We start from the raw sequence: 18448 nt of genomic DNA, 5'->3' as shown, positions 1-18448 counted from the left end.
GGCCTGGACAGGCTGGAGAATTGGGCAGAGAGGAACCTCAGGAAGTTCAACAAAGGCAAGTGCAGGGTCCTGCACCTGTGCAACGCGCTCTAGGTGAATTGGACTAGATGATTTCCAGAGGCCCCTTCCAACTTCAACCATACTGTGATTCTGTGATCTCAAATGTGTTTATTTTTAGAAACACCTAAGGTGAGCTGTGGTTGAAGTTGAGTGGTCTTTGTTTGTTTTTGAATGCATCTGTTTTTCCAGAGAAATGACTGAAAAAAACTCAAGGATCTCCAGTTTTCATGTTCATGCAATACTGAAGGACAGCCTTCCTCAGTGTACATTGATCAGATTGTCCCTGTTTAAGGAAGAGGGAAACATCCTCTGGGGACCTCTCATAAGCTTGTGTCTCTATTCTGTGCTATCTGTGCTAAACAGTTGCATCCCTGACAACAGATGCTATAGGAACTCCATTTATCTCTATGAGCTATGTTAAGTCAGAGGAGGTAAAATTAAAATCTGCATAGAAACAGACAGTAGTTTCTTCTTTCTTGAAGTACAGGAACCTAGAGGTAGGTCAGGTCTCAGCAAGCATCTGACATGCCAGGCCCCACAGTCCCAGGCTGCAGCAAGATAAAGTACTCTCTCACAGGATTCCCTTGACTACAAAGGCTCACAAGAAGGCACAACCCTCAAACACAGTAAAAATAAAAGGAAAAGAAAAACAGATTTGGGACATAGTGAAAAAAACAACTGTATTTTAAGAGTATTCTACTAACACTCATATTCTGCCTTTACATCTCAGCATCTTCCATTCATTTTGAACTGTGGTTAAAACATTAATAAGTTAATTCTACTAGTATAGGGAAGCTATATTTCTTACTTAGTCAAGGTCAAAAAGCTACAGAGAAAGTATTACGACACCTGTAACTCAAATGATCTCTTTTACACAGTTTCAGGTCTTGGTTCTGCAAACATTTACAAAAATTCTTGTTTTATGAGTGACAAATTCAAGCTGAACTAATGAGACAAGTAGACAGAAGCCCATGCACAAGAGCTCACAAGATTGAACTTTGTAGATAAAACGCGCCATATAACATATCCTTTGACTCTGCCACAGATGTTGTGTATGACCTTGAGGAAATCATCTTTGCTTCATCAGTAGGTGAAGGAAAATAATGCTTCTTCATTCCCTATTTTAGTCCTTATTTAAATCATCAGGTCTGGAGACTGATGGTGACTGCTCCTGAAGTATATTTACCAGGCAAAATACACTGCAATGTTGACCAGATCAGTCACATTTGTACAATGCACTGGTAAAACCAGAGCAGATAAATCTGAGCTCCGATGATACAGATGCTGTGTTTCAGAGCCTTTGCCGTACAGCAGTAGGCAGGTTCTGCCCACATAGGATCTGGACTGAGTAGCATGGGTTTTGGAGTGCTAACAAGAACATCCTACACAGCTCAACAGGTCCAGAGAATGGTGCACAAGGAGACAATTAAAACTCAATTTGCAGCTCAGGTAATTTAGTGTCTGTTAATGGCAGCTGTAAAGCCAAGAACTATATAGCAACTGTATTTCATCAGGCTGAAGGAAAAGATTAGGGATAAAAGACAACAGAAAGAACTAGTTCTCTCTCTCCTGCCCTGTGGCTCTTACTCAGCCCCACTGCATTTGTGTTATAAATATTTTTTTTTAAATCATGCCAGCAAGTGCCAATTTGTAGCACGTGATGTTTTTCACAGTGTCTCCTTAATAAGGAAAAAGGGTAAAATGAAACCTTCCATTTGCCAAATGGCTTCAGGATACTCCAGAGCTCAGTTCCTCCCCAATAGCGTAGGATACAATCTTAGGAAAAAAACAGCAAATGACTAATGGGAGATGTGGCAAAGGATGGCAGCTCAGTTCAGGCTGGGTTAGCAAGCATCAGGTGCGTGCTAGGCTGATGAAGCAGTGCTTCTATCTCACAATTGATGAGTAGATTGAAAACAAAATGCTGTCTAATTCCCTCTGGGACCAAATGCACCGAAAACTAAAGGCAAAACCAAAACAAGTCCAGATCACGGTTCTGCACTGAGGATCCAATAAGAGCTCAGGAATTCCCTTAGGAGATGCACGAGGCCAGAATGGGGTTTGCTCTCAATTACTCTCCGAGTAAGCAAGAATAAATAAAAATGAGGTCAAAGTGACTTGCACTCATTTAGGATCTTCATCTCCTGCAGGAGAAGATGTCACTCCGAGTGAGCTAGCGAGTTTCCAGCCAGGTAGGTGCATTCCTATGAGATTCCAGTATTACAGTCACAATTAACTTCATCCTTCATTAACCTGAACTGCAACACAGCATTGCTGTCTGCCAGCTCATAAATAGTTGCCTCACTTCATCCCCAAGAAGCAGCACAGAAACAAACAAACTTAATTAGATTTAGCTTTCAGAGCTCCTGACTCTCCAAATACCTCTAAGCATTTCTCATTGTGATGGGCCAAGTCTAGAGGCATGAACAGGTATGAGAGGTGTCACACATCTTTGGCTTTTATAGCTTCAGTGATTTGGCTTTTCCATTTTGACCATATGGCAACTGGGAAATTAGCCTGCAAAACCATTTACTCAAAGCTCTTTAGCTGAGCACCACGAATTTATTTCTGCTTTATGCTGTTTACAACTACTGTTCAAATCCTCTAGCTAAAAGGTCTACCTACAAATAAAATCTCTAATGCTTCAGTTCTGCTATGAGGAGAAATCTGGGGGAATCCTCATTTCAATCACTGTTGCTGGGTGACATTTAGTGCTGATTCTGCACGGAAAGAAAGACTACAGACCTTTTAATTCTTCAGGGTATTGCCTACAACAATGATGGTACCAGCACAGGAGAAAAGCTAAAGATGACTGCATCCAATTGAATTGCAAAGCAAATTCATGAAGGAAGGTATTTCTACGACATCAGAACTGTCACTGCAGATCTTAAATGCAATCAGGACCTCACATTTATCCACATTTATCTGAGCAATACTATATACAGGCAAGTGCGTTTGGGTTTGATTTTGTCAGAGTTGTCATTCTATTCCTTTTTTTCCTCTCTCCTTTTTTCTTTTAAATGCTTTTTAACTCCATCCTCTCAACCTCCTCAGGAGTCCCAAGGGTAGAGATAAAACTTTCTCAGTGAAAACTGGGTTTTCAACTAAACACCTTCGCCAAGAATATTCACTTAACACAGAACATTTCATGGAAGAAATAATACAAGAAATCTACGGTTCGACAACATTTCCTTAGGATTCAGCATTGCACCTCAGTGCCTGAAAGGAACAGTGCTTCAGAAACACAGGACTTCTGTTCTCCTCGTCCTTTGGAAGGGGTTTGCATCTACGTATGAAGCATAAATTCTAAAGTGAATCCTGCTGGCAAACAAGAAGAAAGCAAACATTTATGAGGTAAGTGAGCTTAACCAAAAGACCAACCCATGTTAGAGAGCAGGGTCTCAGAGCACTTCAGCACCAAGAGGTGCTATTTCAAAGTGCACAGAGTTAGTCAAAGAATCCAAGGCATAGCTGTGGAAATTATCAATTTATCTAACAGAAAACTTTCAGATAAAAGAAAAAGATAAAAGATTAAAATGGGAATTAAAAGTTGAGAAATGTTCTTATTAAAATAGAGACTGCTTCTTCCCTTAGTGCTCTGGAAGAAATAAACAAGTCTAATTCCCACACTGCTGTGAAAAGACGCCTCTAGTAAAATGTAACTAATGCCCAAAATGTAGCATTAAATTAAGGGTCAGCAGAGAACTGAGATCTCTGCCCAGTAGAGGAAGCAGCCTTTTGTTATATCCCTTAAAGACAGACAAGAGTCTGTTGGGTTAAAAAGAAAAAATAAAAGCCAAAGCTATGCATTTTGTGAGCCCCAGCTTTCCAGAGCACACAGCCATCTGACCTTCAACCCCATTCACCTGCCAGGAAGGTGTACAGCTGAACATACATGAATATTTTGCCTTTCTGAAGTTCACCACAGAATTATCAGGATTGTTAAAATGTGTATGTCGGCTGTGCCAAAGCAGATACTTTTTCATGTGGCCTCTCAGGCAAACAACCGTGTGGGTGGATGCAGTGAAGGGAAAGATGTGTCCTGGAATACACTCTACCAATTAGAGCATCTTCATGGGTATGGGAGTGTCACAAACACAGGCAGCTCAGTTTCTCACCAGGGCTCCAAGCTGTATCTCTTAAGAAAGCAGTAGCCTTCGGGACTTCAGAGACTGCTAGGTCTAATGATCACCTGGAAATCAAGGCAGATTTTCGTCATCTAAGGAAAATTCCTCTTCAGTTCCACAAGTTCTTAATGTGGAAGTGAAAGAGGAAACAGCCCAAGCATCTGCCAGAAGAGCAGGTACGAGCCTGGCAGTTTCAGCTACCAACAGCAAGGCTGTATGAACATTGGCCAGCTGCAAAGAGCTGTGAAACCCCGATCTCTTTAGCTTTCACAAGGGCATGAACAGTGCAGCTGCTCCACCAGAAGGTGAAGTCATCCTGGCTCATGGTAGGAAGTATTTCTGTTCTGGTGAAGCCAGAGGCTATGGATTTACAGCAGGCCACAGCCCACTCCTTTATCTCCTCATGGCAGCACTTCATCATGGTGGTTCCATTTCAAATCACAGAATCATTAAGGTTGGAACAGACCTCCAAGATCATCTGGTCCAACTGTCACCCTACCACCAACGTCACCCACTAAACCATGTCCCCAAGCACCACGTCCAACATTTCCTTAAACACCCCCAGGGATAGTGACTCCACCACCTCCCTGGGCAACCTGTTCCAATGCCTGAGCACTCTTTCTGAGAAGAAATTTCTCCTAATTTCCAACCTGAACCTCTCCCTCTTCTAATAATTTAAATTATTGTAATGAAATAAAAATAGCGAACCTCAAAACCTCAAATTACGCAACAGCAAAGAGCATTTTCCAAATATACGACTTGCTGTTTCTAGGAAATAGCTTGCATGGACATCCCCCATCTCAGCTCAAACAGGCCATCAGCAGAATAGGTCACCAGCTGAGAGCAGGGGCTCTGGGATCCGGAGCTGCCTCTGCCCAGCACCACATGGGGATGCAGCTAAAGCCACCTCAGCTTAGCCTGTGAGACTCTGTGCCTTTATTAACTCTCTGTCTGTGGAGTATTTATTCCTCCCAGTGGCAGGGTTGATATCTCCCAGTGGCAAAACCAACGACCGTTGACAAACTGAGCCTGACTTCTGGGTACTTAACAGCAGCAAAGCCGGGAAGATCTAAGGTCACCCTGGCTTTATCACCATGATAAAACTAGAGACCGTGTTTCTTCAGCTCTTCCCCCATCTACTGCATCTACTACTACTTTCCTCTTCACACACAAACGCATGATGTCTCCACTGTCATTTCGCCCACAGATGAACAACAGGGACTGATGGGTTTCACGGAGGATCAAAGGATAGGAATGAGGAGCCAGCTGCTTTCAGGCTGCTCCAGCATTTGTCAGTCTGCTGTGGCAGGAAGGATGCTTCAAAGCATGGCAGGACACCAGATACAGACGGGGCAATACTCAACACTGTGCTGGGGCTCTCCAGTAAGGGATGGGAGAAATACACAGGAGCAACTTAGCAGAAAGCCTAAAGAGAACATGAAATGAATAATATTGACTATAAATACAACCTAAACTGAAATAAGGAGGTTTTTAGTTTAAAAGAGGAAGAACAAATATACATGAAGTTAACTGGGAACTTGCTTTTGCCATCAATGTTACATAGCAGATGCTCAGACAAGACCTTTGTGGGGGAGAGAATAAAACCCAAAGAGAATTCATTATTTTAAGGCCAGAGGAACCATTAGGTCATTGAGTCCAACCTCCCTGTGCAGTATGTGTTCCAGAATTTCACCAAATCATTCCTGTACCAAGCTCAGTATTTCTTCCAGGAAGTCATCTGCTTTGTAAGTACAAATGCTAGGAGTGCCACAATGCAGAATAAATCCCTGAGGGCTTTATGCCCTCCTATGTGGGTGAAGTAGGCATCAGCTGTGTTTTTCTCAGGATCAAGAGAAGGGGAATGACACAGGCTCCCAGCCCCTGGGTTACATTCGTGCCATCTGCTCCACCCCTGCATTTCAAGTCTGGCCCCATCCGATCCCCCAGTGCTGCAGTAACTGACGTTGTTACTGAGAAATCAGTGCTCCACCGTAACTTGGCAGCACTGAGCACTGAAATATGACAGAAGCCAGCAACAACAACAACAAAAAACCTTATAATGTACTCACCAAAAATTAAAAGGAAACCAAAAGGCTTTTATTTTAAAAGAAAAGGAAATAATCATAATTAAAAAAAAAAAAAAAGCTAGCGTTTAAATCCTCTTTCCTCATACTTTAAATGAGCCCAGGGTTATGCCACAGTTCAGGTAAATCATGTTTATATAACTGGCATTTGGCTGAATGCATAATTTCTATTTAACAGCTGAAGAGAGGCATTTCGGGGCTTCAAAGAAATCTGACAGGTAATTCCCACTGTAGTTCTGCAGGGTAGCTGAGAGGTAATTATCCTTCTCACTAGTAAATCAATTAGGAATGAATGTATGGAAAGCTTTTTCCCTCCTCCAAGTAACTCCTAATCCTCTAAGCGCTAATGAGCAGACAGTGCTAGCAACCCATCAGGAATCGACAGGAGCCAAGGCACACAAGGTCCTACCAACATCTGATGCCTAAGGAGAAAATACCTTGCCTGGAAAGAGCCTGCACAAATCACTGTGTGCACGCAGGCCTTGTTGCTTGTGGTATCTTTCTCCCACTGTTTATTGCCTCAGAGATTTATTTCTGAGGCTCACAGGAGATCACTGCATTGTGTGCAACTGGGCAGCGCTCCCGCTGTCAGAGGGGAAGCACAAGGGATCCGGACTTTGTCCGCTGGGGTGCAACTGATTCACCAACTGCTTTGTGATTCATTATCGGTGGTTGCCCTCCGGAGCTCAGCAAAAATGCGATGCTTACTCTGCAGGCCATTTTAACAATGCTCACCCAAAGAGACCTGAAGAAAATTACAGCCTAAGTGCATTTTTTTGCCAGACGCAACCTTGTGAATCTGTAAGAGGTGGGTGTAAAATAAGCCTGATAATTATGAATTTGACAAATCCCTGATTCTCCAATCCAGTGACATCTTCCCCAAGAATTTCTAAAAATCTGAATTTATGCTTGGAATTGCTTTGCTGTTCCAAGCGGTCAGCTGTGGGTTCGGACAAACCACCTGTTTAACCACGCACAGTAACAGTGTCCTCATATTTAGCAGAGGTGGAAAGAATGAAAACAAATTGTTCCCACAACAGCCAGGCTAAAGCTGGTTTCCTATGGAATTTCCTTACAGCTCCTCTCTGTTTCAAAACATTTTTCATCAGGGAGGAGAGGGGGGGAGACAGACAGGTCCAGAAATCATTTCCTAACAACATAAGACCAAAAAAATAACAAATTGTCATCTGCAATAAGAAAACAGAAGGTAAAGATGGTTCTGCATGCCACTACATGGTGATATGTGTTATTAGCGAGGAAAAAAAAATAGTAGAGGGAGAAAAGACCACTAATCTGTAGAGCTTGATAGCTTGAGAAATGCTAAGGATAATCATATATTCTTGTACCCCCAGTTTGTGAGGGAGACTTTACACCAGTGACGTAGGATTTGTAACTGAGCATATTGCCTCTGATTTCAGGTGGGCAGAGTTGCTTTGGAAACAGAATGAACAAGAATTAACTCTTCATCACCCATCACGCTGGTTTTGGCAGGGGGTATTAAGGCCAGGAGATTTTATTATGAAACACCTTCATTTCATTTTGCTCAGAACAAAGAAATGAAGGTAATCTTTATGAGAATTCCATTTCTGCACTGAAAAAAATTTAAACTGACCCCTGGCCAGCCCTCTCCTCTCTGTACCCAAAAGCACATATTGCTACCTACAGTAAGCAGAGCTATGACTGCCTTAAGATTGCATGCACTGAAATAAATATCAATCCTGAAAACTCTGTAGACTGACCGATGATAGAAAAAACAGTGTCAGTAATAATAATAGTAGGAGTAGCAGAACACGAGTTTGGAAACCTAAGGAGGGAGGTAAGAGCTGGGCCCTTTCGAAGTGACGAAACAGAACGTGCTGTTCCCCAGCCAAACAGCTCCGTTTGCTGCCAGCAGTTAGCTGCGTGCTGCAGCCCTCCTGTATTTATTTCTGTGGGTTGCTGAGAGCACCTTTGTCCCACTACCTCCCTTGAATCCGCACAGGCAATAATTTTAAAGCAGAAAGTCACTGAGCAGTAACTCCTGGGCTGCGCTCTGGGAGCCAGCCTAAGCCCTAATTGCATCATGTGGGAAGCATGAGCGGGGGGTTTGAAAGCTGTGACCTCATCTTCTCTCCTACACAGTCGAATCATATCGTAGGTCTCCCACCCACTTGCCCCACCACATTCTCCTTTCGGCCCCCTTATATGATGTAACCAATTAAAATGTCATTTACAGCTTTACCTCCAACTTCTCCACAAACCCAGGGAAAGCATAAGCATCTAATGCAGAAGAAATGCCTTTTCTCTGTTATTGCTAATAATAAAGCAACAGAGAAGGCAAAAAGACGCATATTAGCTAATAAGTCAGTGTAAGCAAGAGTCCAGGAAGCATTTGTGTGAGTTCAGCTTTAATGTGTAAGAGTCAGAAGAAAAAAAAAAATAAAAAAAAAATAAAAAAATAAACTCTTTTTACTTCTTTAACCCCTTCAGCAGGAGATTAAGGACTCCATCCCCACCACCAGTAAAACAGGCACAGTTCTACAGAAAACCATGGAATTGCACTAGTGTGACTTAAACAGCAAACTCAAGCTCCGATGAATTGCCAGTGGATTTCACTATAGGATCATAATTCCTCTCAGAAGGAACAAAGAGTCATAATTTTGTTTCTATAGCTACCAGCTCGACAGCTCTCCCTTACCTTCCTCTTGTTAGTGGGACTGACATAAAGGTAGCTCAGCACCGTCTTCAGGCCTACTTTGTCATTTAGCTTTTCATAGGTAGTGCCATAGTCTGTTGACCTGGAGAAAAGAGGAGACAAAAAGAGTTTATGTGGTTATTATGGGGAGGAAATGACTGCAAACAGATGCTCAAAGCTACAGCTTGAGCGTTATTACCCTTAAAGCTGCAGGTTTTCTGTTTCATTCAGGGTGGCAAGCAGAAAAGAAGAAAACTTGAGCCTTTGGGACAGGGTCTGTCACCACATCCGTTGACCCTACAGCACTCGAGGAACTGTGGTGTGCTCATGAAGATCTCTGTGGACTTCAGGGGGGCTCTGCTCTCACATGCTGGTGTGGGATTGCAATGATACCGATGTGAGGACTCTGATCTCAGCAGCACCCTTAGCACATATTCTCTTTTCAGACAAATCCAGCAGAAGAATCCAAATTAAACCCATCAACAACAATTTTAAGTAGGCTGATTTCTGACTTGAGATGGAGATCCAAATGCAGCTCACAATTGTAACAGCTAAACTCACGTCTAGATAAAAATGTACCTAAACTGGCATCTTGAGTCCTCAATCACCCCCATCCTACTCTGTGCCAGGCGTTTAATTTTTCTGAGCTACAGAGACAGATTCAGGCCCCTACACGAGCGAATCCCACCCAGAGGAGCAGATGCTCTGGGGGTGGCATTACCCATTCGTGACTGGAGAAAAGAGCTGCTTCGTCACAGAGGGTTTTCTGTAGCTTCCTCCTCCTCGTTTGTGGGCATGTTTGAAACCCCGCTTTGCCCTGCTTGTTTCTCGTCTGCTTTCGCACTCTGCTTTTCTTAACAAACAAGATGTTTCCTACCAGAACAAATCAACAACTACCCAGGCCAGGATCCCACACCTGAACAGCGGTGGGTCAGCACCAAGACCAACCCTCTGCTCTTTGCCTGGCAGGGCAATGTCCCACGTCACCCTCATGGCACCAGCACGAGCAGTGCCGCCGTGCCCAGCAGCCCCAGACCTCTGCTCCAGCGGCTGCAGGAACCGAGCAATGCCGGGGTCTGCACCCAGCTCCGTCACGCTCCTCACTGCCACTGCAGTCCAAAATGACACCCAAAGAGGCACGCTGCAAAAACAGGTAGCTGCTGCCAGGCTTCTGAGCCAGGCAGTCACAGAACCCACAGAGCTGGTTTTACCGAAGGTGTCGCTGCAGCACATTTGCTGTTGTGCATATTTCAAGCACAATTCCTAAATGTGTGAGGAACTGGTTCTTTCCTTAAGTGGGCTGAGGCAAACTTGCTCCTTCAAATGCCCAGCAATCAGGGGTGCTTCAAGTCTTAAACAAATTCTGTGTGTTGTGGTCTAGCTCTAACACTAAACTAGAGCTATTACACTGAATATTCTTTTACACTAATGTACAGTATTGATACTCACTGGGCATCACAGAAACATCTCACAATCACGTACTGTATTCCCATATCAGTTTCCTGCAGAAAGCATCTGAAACTTTTGTCTCGCTAGGTATCAATGCAACACAAATTATCTAGCAGCGTTCCCCCTCCAGCAAGGCTTGCCATCGGAGCAGCTCGATAAAACCAAATAACCCAGGCCAACAGATTGCACCCCGCAAGGCCTCCAACACACACTCATCCAACAGGTCAGAAGTCTCCCAGTAACACTGAGCTCGGAGCGGTAAGTGACAGGCAGCACGTACTAAGCTGCTTCCTTGGGCTCGCTCTTCCAACTTCGCTGAAGCTCCGAACAAGCCACTTCCACGAGTACACACGTACCAGCCACCAGCCGGGGAAAGAGATCGCTGGTTTCAATCAGCATTCAAAGAGAACACAAATACGGGTTTAATATTCTCACAGAGCTACTTTGGTTTTATTCTCCTAGTCATTTTCAGATCTCCCAAAATGCCTTGCACTTCTGAAGATGCAGGCTGGATGCCCTAATGACTCTCTCTCATTAAACCATTATCACTCATTGCATTTGCCCTTTCAAAGAATAGCTAGAAAGGAAGTAGGATCATTATTTCGTTAGCTTCTCTAAGGCTTTCTTTATTATCATGACAGTCACCACTGGCTTCACAGAGACGTCTCAAAGGATATCACAATAATATACTGTATTTCCATAGCACTTTCCCAAAAGCTGAGGCTTTTGTCTTGTGTTAATCCATTCAAACTAACAAAGTCCCAGGGGCTGCACTGGGAAATATTATCTCCATTCTAGAGATGAAGGAACTGAAAGCCTGCATAGGTAATAGTGCATTTGTTTCAAAAGCAGGCATCTACAATTAGCCTTTTCAGCTTCTTAAATCATTAAGTATACAGCTTGATAATCAAATCTGCTAAACTCCTAACACCACCAAATTCCCTAATTTGAAAGCAAGTATTTACTAAGACACACAAAAAGAAAAGTTTGTTGCCTAATTTTAGCAAGCCAAGCCCGACCATCTTCAGAGATGTGACCTGCACGGGGAACTGAACTGTTCCACCTCCGTTTTTAATCTTAACTTCAACCTTTTACCTTTATTAATCACTTACTTTTGAGGTTAAAGACTTTAACTGCAAATTAACTAGCTCGCATGTCCTTAGAGTTGTTTAACACCACAAGTAGACTGGATAGTGCTCTTTCTGCCATACCTGTGGTTCCGGTTAGCATCCACACCAAAGCCCATTGTTAAAGCAGCAGAGGGGAAGAGAGGTGCATTACTTGTGTGAAATGGACAAAACGACTGGGTGATAGAACAGACCTCTTCCATAAGTGACACCTTCAATGCCTGCTTTAACTTTGGGTGGGCTCTTTATGGCCAAGTGACCCTGCCCAGCTGGTTCCTCTGACTTCTTCCCCTAGGCCATCGCTATCACTTGCAAGGGCATTGTCACATTTATTTATTTTTATATATAAAGCAGTCTTCAAATATCAACTTGTGTGTGTGCATATATACATATACACAACATTTCCATAAAACAAATTGTTGTGCCTTACTGGTAGCACGGGAACTGCTACAACACAGAACAGGCTCTGGCTATATACACAAAGCCTATAAAATCTCAGTCCATGCATTTTGTCCCACGTGTCCTTGTCCTTGATCTTACAGTATTTCACTGTCCTCTCTATCCTGTATTTCAGCCTGCAAACCATGCTGCTAACAGCCGTGGGGAGGAACCTCTTTGCCGGTCTTGGCTAAGATGAAGACCGACTTGATCCAATGCAACAAAATCATAATTATTTGTATAACCAAATAAATAAGCGTGGTTTTCCCCAAACATGCGCTGGCACCAAATTCCGAGTATTCCCCTTGGAAGAGGAAGATTTATAACAACTAATTTCCTGAGATATGGCAAATTCTCCCATAATTATTTTCCTTCCCAACTATTTATAGTGGCATATCACCTGTTTGGCTCCCCAACACGCCACCAGGTGTTTTAGCCCTTGCTGCAGCTGCTGTCCCACAGTCAGCACAGCAGGGCTCAATGAGCACACCAGGTGGAGAAGCTCCTCTCCACCAAACCTGGCCATCAATCAGCGCACTGAGAGCTAACAAAATCCACCTTATTCCTGTAGTTCTCAGCCTGAGCTTCCCTGTGATTCTGCCAGACAGGCCTGAGCCAGCCAACTCCAGTATCGTGATGAGACATGCTCATCCCAGGGACGGGGATGTGAAGCAGAGGTGTGGAGAGGCAGGATGATGCTATCCGAACAGCTTTGAGGCGCCTTCCCTGCTGACGGTTTCCATCTCAGAGCACTGTCAGGTAGAGCAGAGGGGATTTCCTTTGTCTGCAGCCTTAGCTCCTCGGCTATGGGGATAGGCTATAAATGTGTAGTCAGTCTCCCAGGTGCAAAAGAGGCGCAAATAGTGGGGCTGGATGGCTGGGAGGGACAAATCAACCTCCTGGAGCATGTGTGTGTAACCAACTCTCCTGTCAGGGGGTTTCTCCTCTGCTTCTGTGACTCACTGCCTGTGTCCATGCAGGAGAAGGAGCAGGCATGGGTTTGATTTTAGATTATCAGCCTTTTTCCTAAGATACAAAGACTTATGTATTCACCTCCAGACCAGTCCTGCTAAACACACACCCGCAGCCCCATGTTGAGAGCCACGTGGAGGCACAGCCCCACTTCAGCAAGGAGAACATCACACCTCTGTGTGCTTCACAGAGCAGGAGCACACACAGCCCAGATTAACATTTGCTCTTCTGTGCCTGCAGACTGCCTGCCCACAGTGTGCCTGTCTCGCTGTGCCCCCCAAACAACTTGTTTTTACCCATTGGCCAATTTTCTCCCAGTCTGACAAACCAAAACCCTAGAGGACAAAGTTTCTACAAGTTTCATGAAAACTGGCAGCCAGCACAAAAGAGAGAAAACTTATTCACGCTCAGTGAAAAGCTGCAGCATGAAGCCAAATCCCACGAGACACGAGCAGGCACAGCTCTGAGCATCCAGCTGCAGGAAAACGTTCAAACCCAGCTCTCATAGTAATACACCACAAAGACTCCAACTGCACAACACAAGAAGTCAGGCTGCCAAACTTCCGTTGCTTGTGAAAATTTGTTCATCTCTCCCTTCCCCTTCCTCTCCCTCAAAATACCCTCCCTGAGCTAAAGGCCTCTCTGACGCTTCAGCACACCAAGAAGAGGCTCCTTCGGAGTCCAGCTCGACCATCCCCTGGAGTAATCCCAGCTGATAAGTCTGGATCTGGACATTTTACAACAAAGGTATCTCTGGAAGCCCTGGGGGGCTGTGCCTGCTTACTTAACCAAGAAAATCCAAGTAGCAGTACTCCCTGAATCTTTCACTTCGCAGAGCAAAACATCTGCTATGCTGAGAGCTTGTTTTCACCCAACCATGATTTCAGAGTGACCACAGTACCAGATTATCTTTACAAATACGACCAGAAACAACTCCCTCTCTCCATTCCTACCCCTCTAAAGAAAACTAAGGACAGTAATGAAAGTCTGTGGAACAAAATATAAACCAAACAAGAATATGGTGCTGCCTTTTTTTCCCCCCTTTTTTCAGCAAAGGCATCTTCTCTTGTTTTCTCAATATGAGTCTTTGGGAACCCTCTGGATGTCTCAGAGGCTGGCCAAGAGGATACAGAATATTACACTTCTGGACTGATGGGGAATAAAGCATAGATGATAGGCGCATCAGTCACATTTCTAGTGGGTGACTGCTCATCACTGTTTCATTTGATCACCATCCCACAAGGCAGGGGAGCTGTTCACACAAGCAGTCATTCCTTTGTAGAAATGATTGCTCAGATGGGCATCAATTCAGTCTCTGGAGATGTAGTTTTTCTGTATTCAGCCTACAGGGACAGTGGGCACTAACCTTAAAGCATGTGTTTACAACACATCTGTTCTTCTTGTGCCACAGGAACACAGGGGTGCTTTGGATAACCCCAGTAATCACTACCCAGAACAACATGTCTAAATATAGGCAGTATGTGTATGCACACAGTATATTTATATATGCGTGCATAAATAATATATTGATATATACACACATTCACACACACCTACATTAGAGGCAGTACGCCTTTACTGTGGGACTCAGATTTGGCTAAACGTGCCTCTGAAACTCGGGCCATTTTGCTTCTGCCAAAGGATGGCAAAATCTCTCCTCTGAAGTAGAGGACAGTAACCAAACTAATGGATCCTGACACTTCATAGCAGCCAAGAGTGAACAATAAAACCTGGGTCTAAAAGCCTATTGCAAAGTACTCTGTGTTTAAAGAAACTAGGATGCTGATCATGGCAAGCAGGCTGCAGGTGTAGTCGTTCCTACGCTTTGCTTTATATTCTGCTGCAAAATAACCCACAATAAGGAAGCACAAAAGCAACAAACAACTGCGGCCTCCTACTGTGCTACTAAAATAGCTATTTCCACTGTAAGAATCCATATCTTCTATACCATGGAGGTTTATCTCCACTTAATTTTAGCTGCCTTCAAACCAGGTATTTAACTCTGTTTCCCAAGCCTATCCATATTTCCTCTGTAACCACAGACAGAGCCTGTTAACTTCAGAGAATGACTCATTCATCCTAAAATAGGTGAGGGTGCATTGCTTTCTTAAGGTGTCTTCCTTTATTTAATATAAAGGCAGACCATAGCAACCAATACACGTGCTCAGCTGTTAGATGGCTAGAACAAGGTGAGGTAGCTCTCCCACAGTAAGTGAATTAGAAAAGTTCTTGCACTGAGTTGGCAGTACAAATAAAGGGAAGGACCTCAGCCATCCTGCCTGAGATCACAAGTGAGATCACATCAGTTGTTGTAATGTACCAACACTGTTCTACATATCCCACGGAGTAGCATTTAAGAGAATACTTCTAGAACTAAGTACCAGAGAATATGAGGACTCCTCTGTGCCATACATACTCTATAGCACTGCAAAGAGGAGAGAACAGATACAAGCAGATTCAGATTTCCCATGTTTGCTGGCAGGATCAAGAATCAAGAAACAAAGACCTCAGGAAATGTGAAATGGCTTCTCCCCCAAAAGCGGGCTAAGCACTTCCCTTCATTGGGTGCTTGCCCCATTACACCACTGATAGCATGCTGACAATCCTTAATACAAGAAATCATGGGTTGAGATTAGCTCAGATTAATAAGAAAGGGAAAAGAATAATTAAAACAATAAGTGTTGTATAATGCAATTGCTCACCACCAGCTGAGTGATGCCCAGCCATTTCTCAGACAATGACATTCCTAGAGAGGTGCATTGTGCCCCATGGCTGTCAGTGTTCAGGAGATGTCTGGACAATGACCTTACTAATATGTATTACCTTTGGTTAGCCCTGAAGAAGTCAGGAAGCTGGATTAGGTGACCTTTGAAGGTCCCTTCCAGATGAACTATGCTGTTTTCTATGCATCCTAAAATAATCACATCAGGAGCTTCAGAAGGGTCATAAGAATACAAATCATCTGCTTGCCAAGTTGGACCTGAGACAAGGACACCACATCCCTGCAGACACCACCCAAAACAAAAGCTCAGTCCTCATGAAAGGTATGATCTGGAGCTAAGACATTCTGGCTTCATAGAGGTCTCTCCTCTTTCTGTTCTGGTCATTTCACTACTGTGAAATTTATGGAAAAGCATTACTTTTATACAGCTCTGAAGAACTACACCTCATCATTACTCACTTCCCATTTGTTCTAAAAAATCTGACATATTTATCGTGTTCTTGATTCTGATGTATTCTAATTTTCCAAAGAGGTGTTTTATGCATCCCTAATCAGGCAGCATGCTCATTCAATTCCAGCCACTTGACTGACTCAGCACAGAGCTGGCCTCATCAAAACATATTCAAGAAATTGGGTCTGGAGGACACTTTAACAGCCTCAGAGATAAAAGGCAGCTTTCATGACAAAGCCTCATTAATTAATCAGATATTAATTAGATTATTAATTAGAAACAAGGCCCTTCCCAGGCCCTTTTCCACTTTTATTACTATAGCTAAAATGCTTCTGTAATGATTCTCTTAACTAGCTAATCATTTTAAATTTGCATTATTTTTAGCAAAAGGAAAGTGCTTTGATTGTGGGATTTTCTGAAGAAGTTGCAGAGGTTCAGGATAACGTCCATGATATTAGGGGTATTTAAAATGAAACTCCTCCTAAATGTGGATTGGACAAAATGTCAAGGGGAGACTTGGGAACTGCCCCACCAACAAACCTGCCATTCCTGTGCTCAGTGTGGACAACAGAGACCTCCAAACATCCAGAGGACCCATACATTTGGGGCAACGCTGTCTGGCAGTCGTCTCATCACTCAGAGGGGAACACGCGACTCAAATCTCAGTTTCCCAGCTAGGGATACCAGCACCAGTGTTCACTCGTGACCACCAGGATGGGGGCTGTGGCCAGGGGTGGCCAGAAACGTGCCTTTGACACGCTGCCTGCCTGTTTGGGGGTCAGTGGCAGGCACTACTGTGGGAACACCAGATGAACCGGAGTCACTTCTGACGCAGCACAAGGTATGTTCACTTTTTCAAAGTGTGAATCTTTGCAAAACTGATGTAGCTAAATAGAGCACAGATGGAGAGAGCAGCAGAAGTCACAGACAACTACAGCCAGCTTGCAACGCGTTCTGCTCCCTACCTTGGCTGAGCCGTCTGCCACAAGCCTGCAGCCTGCCTGCAGCCTACAAAGGGCTCTGCCCCCAGCACCCGGCCCACACAGCCTGAGAGAAAACACCACAGGACCCCACCTGAGCCTAGGCTCCTCAGCACTCCATTTCCTCTCCTATTTAGTCATCAAGGGAAGAGACTGACTCTTACTCTGTCCAAAACAATAAGAAAATAAAAAAGCTCACAAGATGTAGCTGAGATAATAGAGGGCATATGTTGCAAGAAGTCCTTTCTAGCGATCGGATACCATGTTTACCTCCAGTCACAACATGACAGTCTCTACATGCTCCTATTTTACAACCAGCATTAGATCCCCAGTTAAAGTCAACGTGGCCCTATTAAATTCAGATGAATGAATGATATTGACAGATCTCCACTAATTTGCGCAATAAAGGTCAGTAAACGCTACCCCTCCATATACTTACAAGCACACAGACTAACACCTACATTAACAAAAAATGCTAGCATTCTGCAAGCATTTCACAATTTTACATTTGTGGGCATTCTACATTTTTAAGACACTTCAGAAATTTGAACCTGCAAGGATGAGACAAAGAAATGGTGTAACTTTGGCTTCCTTAAGTTTTATATTCCACAAATAAGTCTCAGGCCAACATTGCTCCGAACAGGTATTTTGTTGTGGCTTTGGCTTGCTTTGTAATATTTTCCTACCAGAACTGTCTCCTGCACAAGCTCTTTTCCAGTAAGAAACGAATAAATAGGACAACATAAAATCAGCACAGCCCTGAATCCCTTCAGGCTTATTCCAGTTACCACTGAAATATCTGGGAACATCTGTGACAGGGCCTGCAAACTCTCCTAGCCTCCTGAACTATATGCTAATGTTTCTGAGCATCACAAAACACAGACATCATAACCCACAAGAGGAAAGGAGCTCTCGGGCTGGATCACGCAGCTGACAATGCCTTTATGCAGGCTGCATCACTTGCTTTGCAGGGAGACCTGGTTATACAGAATGGTCCCAGGGCAATAAAAGCCAGCATTATTCTGAGCAGTCCCCAGAGGATTCTCTCCCTTTTGCATCCAAGCTGCCAGGTTATGCTGCTACGTCCTCTCCTAGTTCCTCAGAGTGGAGAATTTTGGTTGAAAAATATTGGGACAGGAATAAAAATGCAAAAACTGAAGAAAGCAGACATCTTTCATAGTTTATTGGCTTTAGCAACAGTCAGATCAGCAGCTGGATTAAGCCTCTCATAACACAGCTAAAACCACTGCTACACTGCCTGGATATATTTCATACTAGCACTATGTGAGTGCAAGACTTATCCATCCTGTGAGCATTATTAACAACTGATTACAGCCAGTATGTCTTCAAAATGTAGATGGTGA

General features: G+C 43.8%; 1 protein-coding gene across 2 annotated transcripts in view; it reads right to left on the bottom strand.

Moving 5' to 3' along the window:
* The window catches only part of SORCS3 (sortilin related VPS10 domain containing receptor 3), a 280892-nt gene that overhangs the window by 148461 nt on the left and 113983 nt on the right, over positions 1–18448 (bottom strand). For both annotated transcript variants that reach the window (XM_035330191.1, XM_035330192.1), the window contains exon 3: positions 8949–9048. In XM_035330191.1, coding sequence (XP_035186082.1) covers positions 8949–9048 — 100 coding nt within the window. The remainder of the gene's footprint in view (positions 1–8948; positions 9049–18448) is intronic.

Source organism: Oxyura jamaicensis, chromosome 6 (assembly GCF_011077185.1).
Source record: "Oxyura jamaicensis isolate SHBP4307 breed ruddy duck chromosome 6, BPBGC_Ojam_1.0, whole genome shotgun sequence".
Classification (NCBI taxonomy): Eukaryota; Metazoa; Chordata; class Aves; order Anseriformes; family Anatidae; genus Oxyura; species Oxyura jamaicensis.
Note: the sequence above shows the minus strand (reverse complement) of the source record. Positions and strands in the feature narration are given on the sequence as shown.